Source organism: Chenopodium album, chromosome 6 (assembly GCF_948465745.1).
Source record: "Chenopodium album chromosome 6, dcCheAlbu1.1, whole genome shotgun sequence".
NCBI lineage: Eukaryota > Viridiplantae > Streptophyta > Magnoliopsida > Caryophyllales > Amaranthaceae > Chenopodium > Chenopodium album.
The window spans coordinates 515,132-541,493 of record NC_137839.1 but is presented as its reverse complement, the minus strand read 5'-3'; the positions used below and the strand labels follow the sequence as shown (position 1 = coordinate 541,493).

At 34.3% G+C, this 26,362-nt stretch overlaps 3 protein-coding genes across 5 annotated transcripts; all 3 read right to left on the bottom strand.

The window, feature by feature from the left end:
- Nucleotides 1-362: 362 nt before the first annotated feature.
- LOC145634164 (mitochondrial outer membrane protein porin 4-like) lies at nt 363-8,873 on the bottom strand. Of its 3 annotated transcripts, none has more exons than XM_081685575.1 (7): nt 8,689-8,873; nt 8,433-8,486; nt 5,334-5,401; nt 4,648-4,758; nt 4,373-4,459; nt 2,015-2,223; nt 363-930 (listed from the first exon to the last, which is right to left on the bottom strand). In XM_081685575.1, exons 2-7 carry the CDS (start codon nt 8,473-8,475, stop codon nt 633-635), a joined length of 816 nt encoding a protein of 271 aa, XP_081541701.1. In that variant the 5' UTR covers nt 8,476-8,486; nt 8,689-8,873; the 3' UTR covers nt 363-632. The 3 variants fall into 3 exon arrangements, with proteins under 3 accessions (XP_081541701.1, XP_081541702.1, XP_081541699.1); XM_081685576.1 differs by having other exon boundaries at nt 8,433-8,483; XM_081685573.1 differs by having other exon boundaries at nt 8,433-8,492; nt 8,689-8,872.
- Nucleotides 8,874-10,679: 1,806 nt separating this feature from the next.
- On the bottom strand, nt 10,680-12,781 carry LOC145634163 (putative cysteine protease RD19D). Its single transcript, XM_081685572.1, has 4 exons — nt 12,231-12,781; nt 11,806-11,925; nt 11,423-11,666; nt 10,680-10,993 (listed from the first exon to the last, which is right to left on the bottom strand). Exons 1-4 carry the CDS (start codon nt 12,729-12,731, stop codon nt 10,725-10,727), a joined length of 1,134 nt encoding a protein of 377 aa, XP_081541698.1. The 5' UTR covers nt 12,732-12,781; the 3' UTR covers nt 10,680-10,724.
- A 2,165-nt stretch (nt 12,782-14,946) lies between these two features.
- On the bottom strand, nt 14,947-16,124 carry LOC145634162 (beta-1,3-galactosyltransferase pvg3-like). Its single transcript, XM_081685571.1, has one exon. The coding sequence runs from the start codon at nt 16,039-16,041 to the stop codon at nt 15,037-15,039; it is 1,005 nt and encodes a 334-aa protein (XP_081541697.1). The 5' UTR covers nt 16,042-16,124; the 3' UTR covers nt 14,947-15,036.
- Between the last annotated feature and the right edge of the window lie 10,238 nt (nt 16,125-26,362).

The window sequence follows — 26,362 nt, the reverse complement described above, 5'->3', positions numbered from 1 at the left end:
ATTGACAGCTCTAGTCAAAATCATTTCTCAGTCAAGCCTTGTACTGTTCATTTTTGGAAGGGCATGAAAGAACAATGTTTCCTTTTCCTTCCAAATCGCTCCAACAATGGAGGGACTTGGTTTATCAAAAGGGAGAGATAAACAGATCCACCATTTCCTTTCCCGTATAATTTAATCCCTACAAATCTTCCATGCAATAATCGGAAAGAAAACTGAAACTGTCTTCCCTTAGAAAAGATCGTACTGATAACACTATTAAGATCATGCATAACTAAACTCTAAATGCAGAGCTACATTTATTTTTGAGTATTACAGAAATTATTGTAAAAATTTTGAACATGATTACGGTTTCAAAAGAAGAATTGACAGAAAATCTCTCTCAAGACGAGATTCATTATCAATCAGCATAAAATCTATGGTAAAATAAAGCTATGCGATGCTGAACTTTTGTAGTAGCATCTTCAAACTATCCAAAACTGGGTCTAAAACCCATCAATGCTCTAGAATGTTCTACTCATGAATACATCTCAGTCCAGTTTTTGACATTTGGGTAAACAACACCCATTTGGGGTCATAAAAATAGTATAATCTGAAAATATCAGTATTACCAAAAGTTGCACAATGGTAGTATCTCAAGGTTTCAGAGCCAAGGAAACGCCAAATTTAGAGGCTGAATGAGCCTTTGTGTCATACTCAGCTGAAAAAGTTACCAGGGACTTCGGCCTCCATTCACGCTGACATAACATTCCGACCCTTCCGTTGTCAGAGAAACGAGTTTTCAGCAATGTAGTAGGATCAACTACATGTGAGCTACCAATTGTAAACCCATTCTCATAACTAGAAAATCTATGAATCATTTCGGCTGCGACAGCTGTTGAAGGATTCACAGTGTGATAATACGAAGCCTTAAGAGTCTGTCCTTTATCCATCCTGCATTTTAGGAACAAGGATGTTAAAGAAAACTAAGGCCAGACAACCTAATAAACAAACGTTTATTGATGTTAAAAGAAAAAATTAAATGGCCAGAGAGGGAAAAATATATTGTCAATCAAGGACTTGAAGGTTCACCAAATTTGCAGCCTTGAATTTCAAGAGATCCTTAGATATGCATACGAGATTAAGATTGATACATCAAACCTAGTACGTGTACCATAAACAATGTAGTCTTAGCATATTAAGACTGGCATTCAAGATGAGCCACTGCTTACCAACACAAGCTTCTTTTCATCTCTACGATTCCACCTCCGTGGTAAAAGGGTTATGTGTGACAGAAGAAAGAGGAGAATACTTGGGTCTAGGGGCAACAATAAAATGTCCAGAAAACAACAAACAAGTTTCTTCTTAACTCCCAACTTCTGATTTGCGCTTAGCATGCACATCAGTGGCAGGTCCCTTTCCTAATTAATCTGCTGTCCATGTTACCCTAGTAGCTCCTTCATTTAGTCCTCAACTCAAACAGTTAATAACCTTCTAAAATAATTTTCTATTAATCAATCCGCATGGCTAAACCTCCATTATTATTACATTAGATGACCAGACAAGTAACTGATATCTTTGGCAACACCTGCTAACATACTCAAATTACTATTTTAAGTTGATGCAACTCCATCTATACCCGATGAGTTTTCAAAGATCAGCAATTGATATCTCAAACAGTGGTAGGTGCTGCATAGAGATTGGTGCAGTCGATGTGGTGACTGAGGTGTATGTAGATTAATCTCTTACACAAAATGATTTGGCAAGAAGACTGCAAGTTTTCGGAGATAACATAAAATTTCCTGCCAATTCCAACTACAAATCACTAATTTACCAGTCCCAAAGAAAGGAAGAGAAACATATCACATAGAGCAAGTTAATTGATTTTAGCCCTCATCTTAAGCAGGAACTTCAAATAAAATAGAACATCAATTTAAAGCATCAGCATATAGAAGGTTAAACTCAGTTAAATAGCAAATCATCAAGGCGGCAAATAAACCTCTCCAATAAATAAAACTAGGAATGGCATTATACATACAGTAAAAGGGCTGCAGAAAAATCTGGTCTGTTGAGGGTAATCCCAGCATTGTATTTGGTGAATGAACCAGATGCAGTATCAAATGCCATTTCCCCACCCAAGCTGGTGTCCTCATTGCCGATGGCAGCATTGACGTCCAATGTAGGGGAAGGATTCAAGCTAACACTAGAGTTCACTGCAGCATGATAATTCCGGTAGTGCACATCTAACTGTATCGATACAAATAAACATCAGGTATAAATCAAAAGAAATCTATAAAATCGAAGCATTCAATACATAAATTCCCTACTCTTTTTACTTTACTTTTTTTTTTTTTTTTTAACAGATCTCAATTATTGTAAATATCTGAAACTTATTTCTAGCACTTGCAGATATGGGCTGGATAACGAGTGCTCAATGTTAACTATTACAGGCCTCTAGATTCAACAATCCTGAATAATCCCATACGTTGATGCTATTAGTATATAATAATTCAGACAAGATACAGAAATTAGAGCTGAAATATGGCCCTCAATAGGAACACCCATTAACACTAGAATTTCACATACATACCAGACATGTTAACTATTACAGGCCTCCAGACTTTACAATCCTGAATAATCCCATACATTGATGCTATTATTATATAACAATTCAGACAAGATACAGAAATTAGAGCTGTCATGTTACCCTTAATAGGAACAACCATCAACACTAGAGCTGAGCATACATGCCAGACAAAATAATGGTCACAGGATCCACTTCTTGTAATGCCAACAATTTAAGGTGAGAAAGGAGACCCTGGCACCTTAAGCTGGCTATAGAATCCTTGGCCAGAGCAGAAGTTGGGTCAAGTATAAGCATCCTCACATGACCAAGTTAAGGAGTGGCTAGACTGGATACAGGCCTATGGATGAGAGGATGACCAACAGTCAGCAAGGGACCATGGACCAATGACTGGTAGGAGAGAACAGGAGTGAAACCCCAAACAGTAGCATTTTTTAAATAAGGATGGAAGGAGTGAGCATGTTTGCTATGTGTGTGTGTATTCTTATCATCAGTACTTCAGGCCCTCTATCTCTGTCACTGATTCTTTTTTGGCTCTTTTGTCTATTCTGTTTGCCCTTATATTAGATTCTAATGTGGGAATTTTAAAGCGCATATACCTTAAATTCAGCAAGAACAATTTGCATACAACTAGAGCTGTCAAAAGCTGACCCGACCCGAAATACCGACCCTAACCCGACCTATTAACCGACCCATCTGAACCCGAAAAAAATGGTGACCCGAACCCGACCTGAAACCAACCCTAGACCCGAGTTGACCCGAGTATTCGAGACCCGAACCCGAACATTAACCGACCTAGAGACGACCCGACCCGAATGTAACCCGTAAATTATTGACCTGCACCGAACCCGACCTGAACCGAAACTGACCCAAACTCGTTCAACCCGACCTGTTCCTAACCCGACCCGAATTCAACCCGACCTGTTCCTAACCCGACCCGAATTTAACCCAACCTGCTACAAACCCGACTCGAATTTCAACCCGACCTGCTACAAACCCGACCCGAATCAACCCGACTTGTTATTGACCCGACCTAAATTCAACTCGACTTGTTATTGAATCAATATGTATAGGTCGTTATCTCATGTTGGTATTGGAACAGAAATTGAATCCTAACGCTATTCCTTCAATATTTCACTTTGAATTTTAAGAGGTTAGTTTTACAACATGTTTTTAGGGACGAATTTCAGGGACGAAACATGTTTTCCGCAAATTATTGATTTGAACCGAACCCGACTCAAACCCGAGAATGAACGGGCTTGTAGATGACCCGACTTGATTATAATCCGCAAATTATTGACTTGAACCGAACCCGACTTGAACCCGAGAATGACCCGACCTGATTATAGGCCGTAAATAATTGACTTGAACCGAACCCGACTCGAACCCGAGAACGACCCTAACTCGTTTAACCCGTAAAGACCCGAATTTAATCCAACCTATTTTTCACCCGACCCGAATGTAACCCGACCTTTTACTAACCCGACCTAAACCCGACCCAAACCCGATAAGATGTATGACCCGACGTGACCCGACTCAAGCATGACCCAACCCGCATATGTTATGACATTAACCCGTATTGACCCGACCCGAGATGACCCGACTCATACTAACCCGACTAAAATCCGACCCGTTTACCCGAATTGACAGCTCTACATACAATATGTACATGCACAGTCTGCATTAAGACAACCGTCTTTTCAATACCCTCGAACTCCTAAATTCCCTTCTTTACACTTAAATTTCAAATCCATGGGTATATAAAATAAACGAGGACATACAAACAAGCTAGAAGGAAAAAAAATTGCATACCTTGCCAGATTTCTGATCAGGAATGTTAAAGCTAAGAGCTGTTTTAATGCCTGGTAAAGCTTCATCATAAGTTATTTTTGTGGCAACCTACAGAACAAAGAAGAGTTAAAATTATCAGTGTGGATCATATACAGTGCATCAGCAACATCCTACTCTGGTCCTCTTAGTTATGCCAAACATATGGGACAAAGGAGAGATTCACATGCACATAAATGAACATAGACAAGGGGTCAAGACAAACAATGAAAAAGGAAAACTTGATAACATATACTTACATAAGAATAAGTATCAACTTTCACATCAACTGTAATGTTTCCACTCCTATACTGTGTACTTATATCACCAATAAAGATTTGGTCCTTCTTGACACCTGTGGCTGTCAATCCCTGATTACAAAGAATCAAAATTTTAGAATACTTGAGGAATTAACAAGTATTATTCAATAATAAATTAGATCAATGTGAGTAAAGAGACACTGATAAAAAGTGCACCAGAAATCTCATGAAAGATGTTGCATGCAATATGTTCCATTAACAAAATGATTTGGATAATATGATTCTCATGGATAATAATTTGTATAGAAACATAGAAGTAACATGGTATAGTTTTGAAGAAAAAGGCTGTAAGCGCCACTTAATCACTTATTGCAACTTGTGGAATCCAACGAAAGATAATCAATACCAGGCCATCTTGTGTTGTGACTAATGAAGTAATGAATAAAATCCATTGATCAAGTTGGAGCATAGATACTAATCATTCAGGCAATCAGGCCCAGCTATATATGTAGCATGATTAAAACAACCATAAAAAAAAAGGGTAAATGACATTCATGGAGAAAAAGGTCATTAACAATATCACAACCCACATTTCTTCTTCAGTAGAGCTGGAATATAAACTGTGAAGTCATGGTGAACTTCATTTGGATAATAGGAGACTGATTTAAGATAGAAACCATCCATACCATTCCAGTGATACTAGGCACTGACAAGGTGAACTTGTGATCGAAGTTGTAATCTTTGGTTAAGACATCTGCAAGTGAAAAATCACCATATTATCAACAAATAAATAAATAAATAAAGGGAACTTCAGAAATTGATAGATTGGAAAATAAAAATAAAATAAAAAATTTTAATGTTCAATATCTTTCTTCAATTAGCATCCAAATCACTGATAAGGGATGACCAAAATTTCCAGCACGCTATCAATATCATTTAACACCAATATTTACACAGGGCAAAATATTAAGTTTCTGAGGTATATAATGATGTCACAAGAAACATACTGTGAACTACCAGTCTACCATATGCTCTTAGCAGGTATGGTAAGACTCCAATAATCCATCTTTTCCTCTCTATTCTCGTCTAAAATTTTTTTAAAAAAAATTTAGAAACTTCTGGGTCTAGTAGTTATCATATATTGCCTTGTCATACAAAAAACAAGGAAAGGACTCATTGGCTCATTGCTAAGCAACTCACAGGTAGGGCTGGCAAAAATTGACCCGACCCGAAAACACGACACGAACTCGACCTGAAAATAGCGGGTTAGGGTTGAGGTTTTCGACCCGAAAACTTAAATGGGTTGACACGAACCCGACCTGAAATTTAAATGGGTTAGGTTAAGGTTGAAAATCCCAACCCGAAATTGACTCACATAACCCCCCCCCAAAAAAAAAAAGCCTATATAGATCATCATCCCAGCCCAAATTCAAAATGAGCCCACCTAATAACATCAAAAACCCTAAACTCCTCAATTCTTTCTCACTTTCACTCAGCCGTTCTTGTTCTCCTCCATTCTCTCTCTTAAATTTTCTCTCTTCATTCCCTAAAATCTTCTGCAACCTTTTTTGAAACCCTTAATTTCTATTTAATCCTTGGAATTCTTTTCATCAATCTACACTTCCTTGCGTTATCTCAACCTCTCCTTCATCAATCCAAGGTTGTGTTAATCCCTCAGCGTTTTTCCACCACCATCACATCACGATTTCTATGCTTTATTAGCCTCCTTCGGCGTTTTTCTTTTCTTTCTATGCTTTCTACCGCTCGATTGATCTAACAACAGCAGGCTGTAGGCATCAACCTCATCGTCATGGAACAATATCTAGATGATATTTCCGCAAATCATTGAAATGGGAGAAACGTTTATGTTTTTTTAGTTTTAGATCTTATCTAATGTAATTTAATTTGGTATTTTATTATCCAAGACTCTTTCTAGAAGGGCAGCTGTTATATGTTTATGATCTACACTTTTAATTTGTTGATGGTATCAATTTGATTATTTATCATTGATTTTCTTTATAAAATTAAGACGTTAATATTTAAAATTGAAATGGAAAGTATTAGATCTGAAATTTAAAGTAAATTCAAAATCGAAAAAAAAATATCCAAAAAAATCAGGTCAGATTCGGGTTGACCTGAACCCGAAAAGTTAAATGGGTCAGGTTCAGGTCAGGGGTATTCGACTTGAAATTGAATTGACCCGAACACGAATCCGACCCGACCTGATCCGTTTGCCAGCCCTACTCACGGGTCACCCAGGCATACCAATAAACCACACAGTATACGCATTGAAGTGTCCAAAACTAGTTTCGACTTTCGACTATGCCCTTCCAGAAAGTATCATGACCACACCAAAGGTATGCCCCCTATGATCTAATAATACAAGTCTACATGCCAAACAGACATAATTTATCTCATAACAAAAGGGCTATTCCAACTCCGAGCATGCCTACTAACAACCATCTCCAAGAGAACCAAGACAATATGAAGAAAAAGGCAATCTATGAAGAGGATCCAGCAGAATGTCAGATATAATACTTCACAACAGTTCAATATTGGAGCTAGAATAAGTTTTAGAGATGAAACATTATACAAAATGCATCCTAGAGAAATTAACAAATAAAAAGTTCATTGTAATTTGTTATTCTAAAATTATTCCAGAACGATCACCCCTAGGGTCCATCCAAGAGGAAGAGCTGAAAGAAATAAAGCTTCAACCTTCACCTTTTTATTTTTCATTTCAATTTTTTCAATTAAGGGCTCAAGGTGCAAAATGACTTATCTAACATACTAGTTTGCAGGGTAGTGCTGTAGTGGCTTAACTTTAAACATTAGTTCATTTTTTCATGTGTTAAAGCCCAAAATGATTCCAATAACACCACAAACAATAATAAAATTGGAATTCTTGCCAACTAGTTTCATGATAGCTAATAATTCATTCATAGAATTGAAAATTTTCAAGTTTATTTACAGAATAGAAATAGACTTAGGTTCAGTGGGGAACACACACACACACACACACACAAATGATCAATACATAAATTCCAGCATTTGGGTAATGAAGGGATTAATATATGTATGATTGCTCGTGAAGATGGTTGCTTAATTTCCAGACTTTTCATGATAAACTACTTAAGTTATATTCACATAGGTGAAATTCACAACTTCGATACTAAGAATTCTCATCTCAAAATCTTATAACCAAATTCATTTCTTATTCTGAAATACAGGTTTATGAAATCAGTCATACAGTACGACCATAGTTACTATTGTTTCCCAAGGCCATAGTCATTTACAATTCATTATCAAACTTCTACTTTCCATAACTAATATTTTGCTTCAAGCACATTTGCCTAACGAATCTCAAAGCAGACAAGGTAACAAAAATTCAAATTACGCAACATTTTGTTTGGAAAGATCTCACGATAAGCTATTGCGCAACATGTAATGCCTCAAAATGAATTATTGGTAAGCCGTCTCACCCAAGACTTGCTCTATCCGAATTCATCTCCTCACCAAGAAAGCCCGAAAAACACAAATACATTACGCACCAAACTCATTATGTCTAAGGTATCATTATAGATACAAAGCAATTAAGGTATCATCCTAAATACAAAGTAGTTGAAATTTGCATACAAAATTAACACTTCCAATCTAATAAAATGACAAAAAGGCAATCACAATCACAATCACATCATCATAGTATAAAATGGTATAAAATCAAATTAATCAACCAAAATATCACAAAATCAATCACAATTACAAAAAACCTAATTCCAAATTACCTCTGGCTTTCTTGCCAATATCAGTAAATGGAGCTGGACCCATCTCTCTTCCTGCTGAAACTACGATTAATCAAACGAAAGCACAAAAATTAGCTTAAAATCAAAAGCTAAAACAGGGTGAGAAATGGTGTAATTTCACAACTTCAGAATATGAACCCTAAATTGGGTTTAGTGACTATAAAATTAACGATTAATACTAGATTTGTGAAATTGAATTCGATGATTAATTAAAGAAAAAGAAGGGAAAATATTTTACCTGAGAAGAGAAGCTGCTTCAATGGAGGAGAGAAAGCTTAGAAGCCGCTTCAATGGAGGAGAGAGAGAGGAGGCTTGCAGCAAACCAGCGTGAACGTGAAAAGGCTCAAGGAGGTTGAGGAAGTACTGTAAAGTAAACGAAGGAGGAGGAATTAGGGCTGTTCCACCGGTCCAAGATTAGACCAAAGCGGACGGGACCGAAGATTGAAAATTTTAAAATTCAAGATTCGTAGGCTGGACCGATTATGGTTCAGATATGAATTAGAATAGTCTGATGAAATCGGTCCAAAATCCGAGCTGGTCACTGGTGTTATTATTTGTGAGCGGGTTCAAATAGTGATTGGTAATTTGGCATATAGAGCAAATTTTTAATTATTTAAATGGTCAAATCTTCATAAATTCCATGAATGATCTCCTTATAAATTGTACTCCTATATTGTATCTGAATGTGTTTGACAATGCCTAAATTATGTGACATTATATTAAGCTCATGAATTCAAGTGAGAATAATCATAACCAATTTGTAACAAAGGAAACAACGCATCAATAAAAGCCTAGTTTATCGAAGTATTAAATGGAAGAGGAGCTCGTGTTCTATACACTTGCCCACTTGGTCCTCTTTACATATACCCTAATCCATATTTGGTTTTTTGAGTAGGTTTTTTTTTTTCCTTTTTTCTTCACAAAATACCTCATAATTTATTTTATAGAGCCAAAATTGATTTTCATTAAGCTACTTCCTTGAAAACAATTATTTTTAATATTCAGACCCATAATCAAATTTTAATAATTAGGGAAAATATTATGAGATTCTTATAAAATAAAGTTTAACAATAATTTGTGTGTCTACATTTTCTTTAATCCATTGATAATTCAAAGTTTTAAAAAAAGGTTTTTTTTTTTAGGTGTCATACACTCATCCTCTCTCCTATCTTCGACCACCATGATCCTACATTTTTTCCGATCACTTTATTTTTAACTACATGTTAAATTTTATCTACTAATCCTTCGCATATCATATGAAGTAGCTAAGGCTTTGAGGGGTGATAGAGAGTAGATCGAGGTGCTGAAGTTTTGGCTATTAGAACGGCAAGGCTCTATATAGTATAATATACAACGAAGGGCATCTCATATTCTAATTTTAACTAGCATTATGAAAAGAAGGGATGTATTGGAGGTTTGTTTTTTTTTGGGTTGTTGTTAAGAAAGGGTTACAAGTTTGCGACAAGGCAACTTAGAGAGAAAGTGGTTGTGGTATGGTGGGCGATGGGACATACGTTGTGCCCGTGTGGTTGTTTGGGTAGGGAAGGTTGAGAGAGCGAGTTTGCTAGCAAGAAAGAAGTTAGTGACGTAGGTTGACAACTAAGGGCCTATTCTCATTGACTGAAATGAGCTGAACTAAACTAAACTGAAATGAATATTTTATAAGAGAAGGAAAACAAGAACTAAACTGAACTAAACTTATTAGAGCTGAACTGAACAAAAATGAAAATAATCGTATGAGAACAAGCCCTTAGAAAAGTGTTCACTCGAAATTAGGGTAGGGAGAAGGTATGGATAGTTTTTGCTTTTTAATTAAAAAGAAATGTCAAATGGCTTATAAAAATGTGATACATAATGCTATTAATCGATTTACATGCTTAGTTATAGATGATGATCATTTTAAGAAGGAACCCCTTCAAACATGTTCAATGAAGCATTAATAGTAGCTTGAAAAATATGCTCGAAAAACGTTAAAGCTTGCTTAACAACATTATATAATTAAGAGTATTCTCGAGCAAATAAGTTTTTGAGATTCTTCACTTACTAAACAAACATCTAGAAAGATGCAAAAAAAACATAAAAAAACGATGCAGCAAAAACGAACTGCACTTATATTACAAGTTACGTACAACTAGCACCATTATGTGAAAGGAAATTTAATTAATCTAGTGGAACTAAATTATGACAACCTTAAACCATGCTTAGCTTGCTAAATACTTTTGGTTCGATCATTCAAGCTACTAAAATAAAGCGACAAATGGTTACATATTGATACTAGGCTCCAGTGACAACCGCGGACACCATTGTATTCATCCCGCACATACCATGGCCCCTGCACAATTTATAGTATCCGTCTTCACCCCATTTTGTGCCCCATGAGTTTTTGATGATCCAGTAAGGTTTGTAGCCGAACCTCAGAATGGAGTAGCCCTTTGCCCCATAACCGACTAGCAAAACACCATGGTTTAGCATTCGCTTACCACATATCAAGGGACACGATACTCCGCCAATGTATGTTTGCATGAACACAGCGTTTAATCCAACTACATACATGACAACCAACAAAAATCATATCACAATCGATCTCACAATGAAAAAATAAAAATTCTCATTGCTAGTCAAACTATCATATCAACTTTATTTATAGTGGTAATGTAAGTACATACTTACACGAGTTCCTATAAATTCATAAATATATTTTAACATGACTAATTAATTATGTGCAATGATTAGACATTTTCCCTATCTGCTTTATGTCAAATCTTTACACATAACCTGTAAGTTACAGGCTGTAACGTAGGTAGTATATTGTTTTGAGATGTTCATAGGCTACGTTGAAAACACATCAACAAAAAATTATGTTCCCTAAGAATATTTTTGTAACAAATGCTTGTGCATTTAATGATTCTCTACAACATCTTCAATAGAAGCATGCACATATACCAAGATCGATGTTCAATAAGATGGTATACCTGCAAGAGGACCATGATGAACGAGATAAGCCGCGATCTGTTCTTCATCAACCGGGATGGTGCTAAAATTTTCGACTTTGACGGCCACCTTGTGAGGATCAAATTGGCATTTGCCCTGCTTGCCACTATAAGGGTAAGATTTTTCCTCTTCAAGGCCTCCTGCCTCCATTAAATAGTTATAGGCATTGGTCATAAGACCACCACGACACCCACTGTCACACTCGGTTTTCTTGCTCGCGTCACACTAGCCAACATAATTAAGAAGCACATTATCAAGTCAGAAATTAATCCTGGTCTTTATAATTAGTAGTGACAATTTGTAATTACTCTTTAATATGTTATATGTACTCCGTAAGTTGTTAATTAATCGTGTAGCTTATTACCTTATGATCACAATCCACAAGCTGTTGTTCACTGAGACTTAAAAGCTTGCCTGTTGCGATAAAATTAGCTCCTTCGATAACTCCAGTTGTGCTAAAAGCCCAACACGATCCACACGTTCCCTGATTGAAATTCACTACATCAAAAATCCCTTACTAACACATGATGTAAATCGTAACTAGCCTAAGCATTCCAACTGCGTACATTTGTTAAGTTTTAGTTGCAACAAAAGGGGTAATAATTGTGAGACATAAAAAATTCCTTAGGGTACTGTAGTATATAAATATGCTAAAGCCATAAAATGAAGTATTAACAAACATAATTAGTTGGGACTAATATAAACATTGTACCTTAGCATGAACTCATCTCTTCCAAAAATCCACATTAATAAACAAAAGAAATTAATTTAATTTAAGCATGCATATACCTGCATCTTGACATCAGTAACAGCCCCTTTTTCCCTCCAATCAAAACTCTTAGGTAACCCACGAACATCCAACCTAGGGGCCACCGCATCAGCGGAGGCCCCATTGGCACCCCAACCACTATGACGATCAAAATTGGGCTTTAAGCCCATGAACGCGGTTTGAAACTCCTCGGGAGACAAGTCCATAAACGGCGTAACCCCATGGACCGCCGAGGGGTCCAACGCCTGATGCTCCGCGGCCCGGACCAAATTCTTCGAAAAAATCTCCAACCGCTTGACATACTCTTCCCTTGTACTATACTCCTTCCCATGTTCACGCATAAAACTCACAAACTTACCTTCAACTCCTACTAAATTCCTATCTTCCGTAACTTGGTAGATATAATTATAATTATGTGAATCACTATAGTTTTGAGCTCTAACAAATGCGATGTAATTAAGTGTAACGATTAATAATAGTGAAAATGTAACGCATGATGTTGAGCTCTTTGTTATTATCATGTTATTTATGGTATATTATTTTTGCTTGGTTTTTTGGTTGAAGGTTGCAAAATTGGATTTTGTTTACTATTTTATTAGGGTTTTGTGGGTAGAAATGGTTATTAGTTAGTTGTTGATAAGTGGCGGTTTCAAAGTGTAAGGTGGCAGTTTGTAAGTATACGTGTAGGAGGGGGGTTGATTTTGCATGCATGCAACGTTACGTGGAGGTGTTAATATGACTCCAACACTTATTTTCTTGGGACTTGGGAATTGAGTAAAACTAGCTAGTTAGTGGGTAGTATCTTGTTATTAGTTAAGTTGAAAATCTCTTAAATGAGTCCCATGAGATTTGATTATCGAATCAATGACGTGGAGCTAATAGTGAGGCCATCGTCACCTAAACTAAAATTATAATATAATATTAGAATTATTACTATATTTTCACTTATTTCATATATATAAACTTATTCGGGTGAATTAAATTTGTTCATTGAGTATTGAAAGTCACTAAATGGGTAAATCGCTTGAATTATATCGGATGTCAAAATGTGTAGTAAGAACATTAGAACTTAGAAGCATGTATTCTTCTAATTTTCTATTATCCTTAGATCTACATTCCGGTGACTCTTGGATGTTGAATACGTTTAGTCCCCTGACTTTAGATTGATTTGTCACTTTTTGATCTATGCAACAAATTCTAGTCATCAAGTGTAACTTACAACTCCTATACATTCGGGTAAAATAAGTTTGTAAATATCGATTTCAACACAAATCTGTTCAAATAAGGATTAAGACTTGTTACTCAAGTTTGATTTACAATTACAACATGATTAATAAAAATTCGGCATAGCCCAAAATTTGAAGAACTTTATCCAACGAACCCAAGAAATTTGGGCCAATCTGGATTGGACTTTGGCGTAAGGCCAAAATAGCTTTTGCAAAAATATTGCCAAAATTCTAACAAAGGCCAATTTTTTTTGCCTGATTCCAACCAAAATTTTGTCAGGCTAGGCCGATTGGGCCAAGACATTAATGGTATTAAGGCCTACATTTTTCATAAAGATGCTTATTTAGATGTGTTAATTTGGGTGTTCGGATCAAGTTTAATGACATTGCGTCAAATCGAGTCTATTTTAAATTTGAATTTTGTTAAACTATTGGGTTTATACAAGTTGAAATCAGGTTTTGATTTTTTTCTTTTTATTTTTTTGACTCGGTTTTTTACACCACTAGCTTATCCCTACATAGCTAATACAAAGAACTTCTTGTGCATACATTGGTCTTTAAGGTTAAGATTACTTATGCATATGAGTTTCATAAACGCATTGTGTGCATATACTTGTGTATATGCAGGCCTAAAACGTAACAAGAATTGGGTATGTAGACCTTTGTGAATAATAAGGCGATGATAGATTTGGAAATTTTACAAGACAAGGATGGGATTGAAAATTTTAGGGAGAGTTGGGATGCATTCGCCCACCCACCCCAATTAACCTCACCTTTGTATTAGAAGGTTAGAAAACTTAAGCATAACAATTCATGTGAAATTGGCATTATAATCCGCAAGTTGTCACGTTTTAGGCCTGCATACACCCTCACCATATGGTTTGGCACCTTACCACCGCCGTTGAGTTTGTTACGTTAGCACTAACGCAAAAGTCCTCTTAAGTCACAACTTAAAGCAAGCTCATTATTTTATTTCATGTTTTATTCATTTTGTATTCATCTTGATTCAACGATATTAAGTTTCAGTCCATTGCAATTACTATAGCTAAACATGTATTCTTTATCAAGAGCAAACTTAACGCATGCTATGATAGTATGATTGCATTCTACTAATCATGTTACTATGTTAGTACACGGGATATATCATTTAGGCACTAAGATTTTAGACAATTTTTCATTTTAGGTAAAAAAAACTATTAAATTTTTCATTATTAAATACGTACAATTTTATTATCGGGCTTTGTAAAAAACTATTAGATTTTAGTCAATTCAATTTTTCATTTTTAGGTAAAAAACTATTAGATTTTAGACATAAGAATTCAATTTAATAGTCTTTCACTAAGATGTACAATGTGTAGGATGGGTAAATTATTAAATACGTCTTCATTATTTCGAAAGACTATTAAATTGAATTCTTGCTTCATTTTATTATTGGGCTTTGTAAATAGAAGTACATAAGTTAGCAACTCAAAATTGTAATAAAAATTATGTATAATTATCAAAATATACTCAAAGGGCTGCTACATCAACAAATGGGCAGAAATAAATGAAAAGAATGACCAAAATCATAGTTTAAAAAAAAATAAAAATAAAAAACATCTTAAGGTATATGATACATTTTAGATGGCTTAAGATTCTTGGTAACATTGAAATATTCCAATGTCTTAATCCACTTCTCTTGTGTCTTCAAAAGATGCACAGCAATTGTATCCGGCCATAGTTCATGGGTACACCCCGTGCGAGGCTCAGGATAATTGTACATCGACCATTTTGCATTAAATCGATTCTTACCACGGTGCCCGTTTCTCATCCAGTCTCCAAATATTTTATCTTCCGGACCCTCTAAATGGGCTTTCGGAATATCCGAATCCTTGATCCATTCCGCTATGTCCCACGATACCAAATAACCCATTCCGGACATATAATTAACAAACGGGTCCATACTAGGACACGGGATAACATATCCATAGTACAAGTCCTCCCTAGGCAAAGGCCTTAAGGACTTGACCAAATTATCCAACCTAAAATACGTGTCGTCGTCGGCTTTTAAGACGTAATGGTACGGAGGGTATGGACCCTCATTGTTATTAAATATACTAGGGAGACTTGAAAAATAAGTGTAAGTCTTACCCTTATTCATGTTCTCCGAACAATTAAGGATGATAATATCATTGTAACGCATAATCTCTAGGGCAACAAGCACTTTTTGATCTTCCTTTGTTAAGTTACAAAATACAAACTTTAAATCTACTCTAGCACCCTCCGGCGATTGCGTTCCGTAGATCATCCTTAGGAAATGTCGCTTGTGATATTGATCCGGTAACGTTAAAATCCCTACAAGAACTCGAATCTCATCATCCGAAGAAGGGGATGACTTGATTGTACGTAAAGAAAGAGGAAATGAGTCCAAAGACGACGAGTTAGAAAGAAGAGAAGGCGCTCTAGAGAAAGCACATTTGCTTAGATTTAACAAGCTCTCATATCTAATTTCATTGATTGAAGCTAAAGTACAAAGAAAACAAATGATGAAGAAACAAGAAATGATAAATCTTTTACCATTACTATGCTTTGGTGTAACATTGTTTGTAATAATGGATGGTTTCATATTGGAAAAAAATGTGAATATCTTTGGTATTTGAGGGTTGTTATGAACTTTATAATTGGGGTTATTGGATGAAAAATGTGTTTGAAAATAATGTGATTGGAAGTTATAAAATGAAATAAGAGGTTGTTTCTCGATGCTATAAACGAGTTATGGTCGTTTCTTGATGTTAAAACAACCAAATTGCTTTAATTTGACTTTTGTTAACTTAAAAAGTAAGTAGTCAAGGAGGATACGGGCCTAATTTAGGGGGTTATGCATGTGCACTTTAGGGTCCATATTAAAGTAGCTAGCGTGTGGAGATTGTTTAAAAAAGGTTTAAAGTGGGGGGTGTTGAATATTCATGAGGTTCATTAGTAAATTTGGTATGGTTATAAAGTATCCGAGATTTGGAATCGAATTTTATTAGTTAACTCCGTTTTTTTTTATTATTTGCACCAAAGAGGTATTACTTGTAAGACATAAAATAATTCTTAGATGTAAATAATAAGAAACGAAAGTAATATGTTACTATCCTTAATTTGCATTTTCATGTCAATAAAAATGATATAGAACATCGAACTACGAATATTTTTTTATTTTTTTTTATTTTTTTTATTTTTTATATATAAAGGAAAGATACAAGAAATTAGACTAGTCTTCTCTCAAAACTGTAAACCCAAAAAAAAAAAAAAAAAAAAAATACTATCTAAAAAAGGACCAATATCATGGTGCATTTGTATGAAATAACCTAAAAAAAGCAATATAATCTGCACTTGACTAGAGTCCACCATGCTCATCATCTCGAAAAACTGAAAAAGTATTGGATGAACGTTCAAGCATGTTTTTTGGTCTGGGCCCCAACTTTAGGCCTAAAATTTGGTTGAAGTGAAAACTATGTGATTTTAAACCCAAGTATTGATTTGTAGGCCTGCCATTTTGGCCCAATCCTTGAGATTTTTTACTTTTTTGTAATTTGAGTGTGTGTTTCCCTAAAACACGATTCGGTACATTGTTGCTAACCTCGGCTAAAGTGAATAAACAAAATTAAATAAATTGGAATTTTTCTTATGTTGTTGTGTTTTGAAGTGGTATGTACTTCCCTCAAAAAAAATGTACGAAGTAGTATTTACCAAACACATCAAATGTACAAAATATTGTCTGACTAGTAAAAATGTAAAATGTCTAATGGAGTAGTTTTTATCTTTTCCTTACATTTTCATGAAAGAGCTTAGAACAATAACAATAATTGTGATTCTTGTAAACAAGAGTGTATTTGAAGATAATTGAAACATGTTAACATGTAAACTTGGTAAACGAATCTACCGCCGATCATTAAATCCTATTTGTACACTTCACCAATTCCCGCTTATGCTCCTCTCAAATTAGTGACATCTTTATCTTCAATGTTATTCCCTTGTATATATATTGGTTACAAATTTACAACCACTAATGATGTATTAATATAAAGTACTCTTAAAGTAATTTTAATACTCTATATAATTAAGGTTCATTATAAATGATCAAAGTTGTGCGCATTGACAAGCGAAATGTAAAACTTAAAATAACAAGAATCAAAGAAAGTATAAGATGATCTTTTGTACTCCAATCAAGTTCCATAAAAATGTAGACACGTATAGTTTCTTAACGTGCAAAATGCAATAGATCAAGGCAATTTGGCAATTTGTATGTTTTAAGGATACGCACCTCTATTCTAATCTAAATCTAAAAATCTCAAAACATAAGACTAAGTCTAAAAATGAAGAAAAGTGTAAAAGATATTAAGAAAGTGGCGTATTACCTAATTAATACTAGTACTCCGTATTAGAATTAGTATAAGTTTTTCAACTTTCCAAGTATTAAGTAAGATCCATTATTATGGTGTAACCAAGTCAAACTCTATTTTTTTTTTTTTCTTTTTCATACGTATGTAATTTGTTATTTGTTAAGTCATAAAGTCAACATTTTATGATTCAGGTATTTTTGCATTGTATCAACACGGTTTCATGGTTGACTTGTCTACTAAGTGTTATACAACATACTTAGCCTAGACCTTTATTTTTCACGTGCAAATACTACGAAGTATTAGGGTTGTAAAGACTAAGGAGAATGTCTATATGATACACTTGCCTTTATTTAAGTTGGTCTATGTACACTATAGTAAACTCGTTTTTTCACAAGGAGATCTTGACTTCTTGCATTGATTTATTATATTTGAGTTCATTTTTGCATTTAAAAAATAGCAGGATGGGAAATGTAATATATTACATTTGAGGTTTATGGATGAACAAAACTTATGATAAAAAAAGGGAAAATCCCATTGGTACACTCGTGGTTTTGACTTTTCCCATTGATACACCGGAAAAGTGAGTCAACGGCGAGATTCCGGCAAGTGGTAGTCATTTACAACATTTTTCAAAAAAGAGGTAGTCATTTACAACATTTTTTTTAAAAGGTAGTTTTTCACAAAAAGTTGTATATAAAAGGTAGTTTTTCACAAAAAATTCAAATATATACTCGGTATGTTTTATTTGATAAATTTGTTTAGAACTTGAAATGACATTTGTTAAAATTGAAGACATATTATATGTTTAGGTCCAGTCCAAATTACAGAAAAATATACTTCAATCTATCCTCAGTTCTTATTTATAAAAACATGCAACATTTCAATAATGAGATTATCAACATAATCAACTTTAATTACATTTCTCAGATATATACAAACTAAAAGAAAAGCATAATTTTCAAAAAAAAAAAAGAGTGAAAGAAAGAGAATATTGCAAGTAGAAGAAAACAAAAAAATGCCTAGTTAAAAAAAATTTTGTTTTAAGTAGATGATATAGGGCATATAGCTAGAGCTGTCAATTCGGGTAAACAGGTCGGGTTTGGGTCGGGTAAGAGTGGATCGGGTCAACTCGGGTCAATTCATATTAATTCCGCAACCTATGCGAATCGGGTTTGGGTTGCGTCATGCTTGAGTCGGGTCATACTTCTTATTGAGTTTGGGTCGGGTTTAGGTCGGGTTACATTCGGGTCGGGTGAAAAATAGGTCGGGTTTAATTCAGGTTTTCACGGGTTACGGTAATTCTCGGGGTCGAGTCGGGTTCGGTTCAAGTCAATAATTTGCGGGTTAGAATCAGGTCGGGTCATTCTCGGTTTTGAGTCGGGTTCGGTTCAAGTCAATAATTTGCGGATTAAAATCAGGTCAGGTCATTTTAAAGTCGGGTCATTCTCGGGTTCAAGTCGTGTTCGGTTCAAGTCAATAATTTGCGGGTTATAATGAAGTTGGGTCATTTCCAAGTCGGGTCATTCTCGGATTCAAGTCAAATTATGTTCAAGTCAATAATTTGCAGGTCAGGTCATTTCCAAGTCAGGTCACATTCGGGTTCAACTAACTATAAATAGATAATTATCATTTTTATCAAGCTAATTTTTTCCTTTAACTATAATATATATGACAATATACAAGGGAAATATAGTCTATAATTCAGGAAGATAATTTTCTCCTTTGACCATACAACAAATATATACTATATTTAACTCTTAAATTTGAGGATGATGCTCCTTTCTTTTGCTGGCCCGAGTTCGTCTCCCTAGACAAAATGCTTTGATCAACAATAATAAGGTGGTCTAAATTGTATTTAAGGTGATTTGAAATCGGGTCAGGAACAATTTGGGTTCAATTTAGGTCGGGTCAATAACAAGTCGTGTTCATTTCGAGTCGGGTTAGTAACAGATTGGGTTGAATATTTGGGTTGGGTAAGTAATAGGTATGGCAAAAATTCAGGTCGGGTCAATAACAAGTCGGGTTGAATTTGGGTCAGGTCAAAAACAAATTGGGTTGATTTTGGGTCGGGTTTGTAACAGGTTGGGTTAAATTCGGGTCAGGTAAAGAACGGGTCGGGTTGAATTCAGGTCAGGTTAGTAACAAGTCGGGTTAAATTCGGGTTTTGATGGGTGAAAACTGGTTTGGGTCAATTTCGGTTCAAGTCGGGTTCAATGCAAGTTAATTAAATTGGCCGTTGTAAACCGGTAAATTGATGCAAGTTGTAAACCGGTAATTGGCAGTTTAAAAGCAAATTGAATGGTTCCACACACCCAATTGGACTCCCGGGGGATATTAGGGACCATGGTAAACATTTCGGCAATTTTTATTTTTGGGCGAAAAAAAGTCAAAAAAATCCAAAATTGAAGGCAAATATCCACGCTTTTTAAGAAATTTTGGAGGTTTTAGGGCCCAGTGTCGAAAAGGCTTGAGATTTTAGGAGATACATCTCGGAGTCATATAATGCCACTTGGAACCATATATGATCATTATATGTTGTCATAAATGTTCGTGGTACGCTTGAATTACTGAAATCGGTGCAAGTTGTAAATCGGTAAATCGGACGTTTAAAGGCAAATAGGATGGTTCCACACACCCAATTGGACTTCCAGAGGGTATATTAGGGACCATTGTAAACATTTAGGCAATTTTTTTTTCGGGCGAAGAAACGTAAAAAAATTCCATAATCGAAGGCTAGTATCCACGCTTTTTGAGAAATTTTGAAGGTTTCGGGGCCTGGTCTTGAAAAGCATTTAGATTATAGGGGATACATCTCGGGGTCATATAATGCCGTTTGGAACCATATATGATCATTATATGTTGTCATAATTGTTTTTGGTAGGCTTGAGTTAATGAAATCGGTGCAAGTTGTAAACCGGTAAATTGGCCGTTTGAAGGCAAATTGGATGGTTCCACCCACCCGATTGGACTCTTGGAGGGTATTAGAGACCATGGTAAACATTTCGGAAATTTTTATTTTCGGGCGAAAAATGTCAAAATTAAAGGCTATTTATATCTACGCTTTTTGAGAATTTTTGGAGTATTCGGGGTCGGTGTCCAAAGACTTGAAATTCCGAGAAATAAATTTCGGGGACATATAATGTCGTTTGGAACCATATATGATCATTATTTATTGTCATAAATGTTCGTGGTAGACTTGAATTAATGAAATCGGTGTAAGTTGTAAACCGGTAAATTGGTCGTTTAAAGGCAAATTGGATGGTTACACCCACCCAATTGGACTCCCAGAGGGTATTTAGGACGATGGTAAACATTTCGGCAAATTTTATATTCGGGCGAAAAAAGTAAAAAAAATCCCAAATTGAAGGCTAATATCCACGCTTTTTGAGAAATTTCAAATGTTTCGGGGCCCGGTGTTGAAAAGCATTGAGATTTTAGGGGATACATCTCGGGGTCATATAATGCCGTTTGGATGCATATATGATCATTATATGTTGTCATAAATGTTCGTGGTAAGCTTGAGTTAATGAAATCGATGCAAGTTGTAAATCGGTAAATTGGTCGTTTAAAGGCAAATTGGATGGTTCTACCTAGTCAATTGGAGTCTTGGAGGGTCTTAGGGACCATGGTAAACATTTCAGCAATTTTTATTTCTAGGTGAAAAAAAGTCAAAAAATTCCTAAATTAAATGCTAATATCCATACTTTTTGAGAAATTTTGAAGATTTCGGCCGATATAGCTAGTGGTGAATCTTTATTGGGCCTTGCCTAGTGCAACAAGGGCCGCATTCTATATCAAATGGTAATAGGTATTTAGGTAGTGTATCCATTGGAGCAAATTAAAAATGCAAATAAATCAATGATACCATTGCATATGCAAGAATGCCTTAGAGGTTCGTTAGATTAGGGCACGGTCTTGTGAGAAAATGTTCCTAATCTCTTTCCCTGTAACCCCTTAAAAACTACGGACCTTAGAGTGGTTTAAGGCCTTGATACTTTGCTAGTGTACAAGTAATTTATGATTATCAACACAACAATAAAAGTAATGACAGGTTCATTATTGATTACAAATACAATACAAGTACGAGTCTAAAAAGATAAACGAACTAATGATGAATTTATTAGATCCAATTCTCAAGACGCGTAAAATTAAAAGTAGTCTGATTGTATGATTATTGATTCGTTTGTCCCTCAGTTCTGATGCCTATCTTGTTGTATATTCCCTAGCAGCAGTTGTTCTTTCCGTTTTTCTTCTAGGGGCAAATCCATTTCAAAAACTTGGATTCGTTATATGTGTTGAACTTAGCTTAGAATGACCTTGTACCCTTATAGTCCTACATAGTTCTAATTACTACCTCCGTTTCATGTTTTTTGCAACTTTGGATTATTTTATATCTCACAAATAATGTCCAAAGTTGCAAAAAACATGAAACGGAGGTAGTATAATATTTATGCTATGTTCACTTTATCTATAAAAGGTATTTTAGTTTGACGGTTTCTAATCATATAACTAATATGTAAAGCTAAACTTTTAGCCAGGCGACGAGACAACGACACTTGGCGTTTCAACTTTTCGCCAAGTGTCGTGCCACGTAGGATAGAGTTATATAGATTTCAATTTGTAGGATAAAAAAGTAGTTTAGAATTTTATTTTCAATCAAATTTGGATAGAATTTTAGGATAAAATTGTTAATTTAGAGTTTTATTTTTGATAAAGTACCAATATTTCATATGTACAAATTGAATTATAATTTTATTCAAAAAATAATTAGATTATAACTATATATATATATATATATATAATATAAAGCTAAACTTTTAGCCAGGTCATGAGGTAGCGACACTTGACGTTCTAACTTTTCGCCAAGTGTCGCGCCACGTTGGATAGATTTAAATAGTGTTCATAAGATAAAAATCAGTACGTGTCGCGCCACCTTGGATAGATTTAGATAGACTGTTAGTTAAAAATTCCATTTTCAATCAAATTAGGATAGAATTTTAGAATAAGTTTGTTGTTTAGAGTTTTATTTTCGATAAAATACCAAATAATAAACTAATAATTAAGCCACGACAAGACAACATCATCATTTAGCGTTTTAACTTTTCGCCAAGTGTCGTATTACGTTGGATAAATATAGATAGATTTTGTGGCAAAAAAAGTTAATTTAGAATTCTATTTTCAATCAAATTGAATTATAAAAAAAAATTATCTTAAAAGTCCATAAACAACCCGGGCATCGCACGGGGTACAAAACTAGTATATTATATAAATCTTATCTAGTCTAATTTTTAATTCACCAAAAATAAGTAATAACATGGAATAAGAGCCGGTAAAAGAGAATAGAGCCTTAATTATTTATTAGTAAAATCTATTTTAAAAAATGATATGCTTCTCACCTACTCCTTGTTTTCCTATATTGATTTTATTATTGTTACATAAAATTGTGAAGATTTTAGACTTTTTCCAAACATATAATGAACGGAGGACCTACTTAGTACTTATAAAGTTAAATGATTATGGTGACTCATTGAGTCATATATTCTTGTTGGTCTTTTCAACCAAGCCATTTAATAAACAAAAAAGAAAAAACAAACATTTGCAAATTTTCTCAACAACTATATTAACTACTAATATTGGTAATATATGAAAACAATCATGATGAACTCGTTGGGAATGATCTTGGGTGTCTCACACTAAGTACTTGTTCTTGTTCCTAGCTAGTTTGTTTTTCATTTGGGGCTTTCAAACGGTTTGGCCGTCTAAACAGCGATAGTGGTTCCATCTAACCCACCTTATTGCAAGAGGGGGCATGTGTGATGTGTCCTTGCTTGATGGATTATAAAAATAATATAGGAGGTGACTCGACATATATTAGGGATTTTGGAGGCGTTTGGTATATTAATTTTAGATGTAGGAAACGGATTCAATTAAGTGTTTCTATTTCTAGTTGTTTGTTATGGATTAAAAGTAACAAATATCGTTTTCTAAGGGTAACTAAATCCCTTTATTTAATTTGTCACCTTAGACAATCTAGTGGAAACAAAATATATTCCTTACTCACAATTTACTCAAATTGTTTCCATTCCACTAGGATACTAAACATTAGTAAACGTAACGTTTATTATCACCCTTTTCCCTACTTATTTGAATCATTTCTGTTTCATCATTTACAATGTTTATACCAAACACCCCTTATAGTGATTGATGATTTGTGATTTAAGGAATGTGTTAATGTCGGAGTATGTATATACTTCCCCTGTCCCTAATTTTTTGCCCCATTGCAAAATATGGATCAACCTTTAAAATCTTTTACTACAAAAGACTCTTAATCTATAAGAGATACTCCGTGGTATAGTCATGTGGATCTCGTTTGATATCTCTTATTAAATATTTAATTAATATCTTGTTTTTATAATTTTTACATATGTGACAATGGAGATAAAACCGTTTAAAGAATAAAGATGCTTGTGTGAAGACTGTGAAAAGTCAAATAGAACAAAAATAGAGACTGATGGAATATCAAATACAGGAAGGTTTTGTGTAATTAGTTGGCGATTCACCTTTTCTTCTTAAGTATATACTACCCCCGTCCCCAAAAGAATGACCCATTTGGCCTAATTTTAGTCCTAAAAAGAATGACCCATTTGTATTAAAATCCCCACCAATTTGCAATAATATTTGTGCAAAATTAGCTTCTCCATTTAAAATTTTGTTTCCCCGTGTACATTCCAACTGGAGTTTCTTGGTAGTGATGGTCTATTATCCTTCTTTTCCACTTTTAAGGGTCTGTTTTGTTCATATTATTTTCACTTATTTTAAGTCAGATAAATTAATAAAAAAAAAAGTTTTAATAAGTTCAGTTTAGGAAAAATAAGTTCTAATAAGGGTTTTAACTTTAAATTACAACTAAAATAAGTTTAATAAGTTCTGGTAAATTAAGATTAATTTAGTTTAGTTCATATAAATTTAGTTAAATTCTGATGTCTAGCCAGAATTAAAATCTAGTCACAGCTAGTCATTTTCCTCACCATAAAATACAGAAAGATATGATAAATAGGTCATAATTGCATATTTATCTTGAAAGTCACCTCCCACAAGTTCAATTTTAAAAAATCACTTTCAAATTTAATACGGAGTAGTAAAATAGTGGCCATATTTATAATTTTTTGTTTGATTAATTTTAATGCTTTAGACAAATTTAATTTTTCATACTTTGTCCATTTCTTTTTAATGTAATATCTTGTTGTACGTACACATAAATTTTCTTTTGATTATATTATTTTAATTTTTACAGTTTTATTTATGTTACTATATAAAGATTTTACATATTTTGAGTGATAATTTGACTTAAAAATATAGACAATTGTAAATCATTTTTATAATATCCGTACATTACACAAGAGCTAATCTAGTAAATAAATAAATTATCTATCTTTTAAAAATTCTAAATCCAGTCACTGGGATCTTTAAAAGGGTAGGAAATTAGGTAACTGCAAAAACTCGCCAAATGCCAACCTATTGGTGAGTACCCTATTAATGGGCCCTAACTTACATAAAACAAGTGTATATTGCGATAATGATGGCATGCTCTTTATATCATGATCTTGTAGTAACACTTATATTAATTTTTTGCATATTTTATTTCTTTGGGTGGGTTAGTGAACTTGAATTGTGTCCACAAATTATTTGAATTGAGCACTAGTCCACAAAATCAACACAAATAAAAGGTCTAACGTAAAGAAAAACACACATACTATGCTTCTTTTTTTGTTTATGATGTTTTTTGGTGGAGTGACGCTTATTAGCCGTCATGCACACACATATATTACATAATTCACCACTTTTACATTTGTGGAACCCGCCACTCGGCCCGGCCCGGTCCCATCTGACCCGGCCCATTTGTAGGTGAAGTAGGTAAACATTGTCGTTTTTCTTAAGCTTTTTGCCCTCACTTATCTTCTCACCAATCTCAACTTCCTACAACCCTTAATTCCCTTATCGTTGTAAGTTGGTTTTTGTGTCCCTTTTCTTCTACTTTTATCTATGCTTTGGTAAATCATGCTCAACTACAATTATACTAACATATCCATGAGTCATACTTAAATAATTGATGCAATCTTGCACTATTTAGTATCATCGAAAATAATATCAATTTTATTTGGACGGTGTACAAAGAGTTATTATGAGAATATTAAAATATATATGTCATATGATCATCATACGTATCTTATAATTGATTAAATATCATAACTAAGATTTAAGCCAAATAAATTACTTTACATCTTCAATATGGACAAATCCTATGTTTTGTTTTCGGATACACTTAAAGTTAGGTGTATCCGAGATTATTATTTTTTTGTAGCTCATTTTATTAGTTTTACAAAAATGAACAAAATTGTTAAAATAAACAAAATAAAATAAAAATCATAGGTATAGTTAACTCTAGTGTATGCAAAATCAACTAAATTTATACAATAATTGAAATTTTCTATTCTTAAATAAAACATGTATAGTAGTACGTGGCATAGATTTAAAGTTTTACATGTATTGATATATATA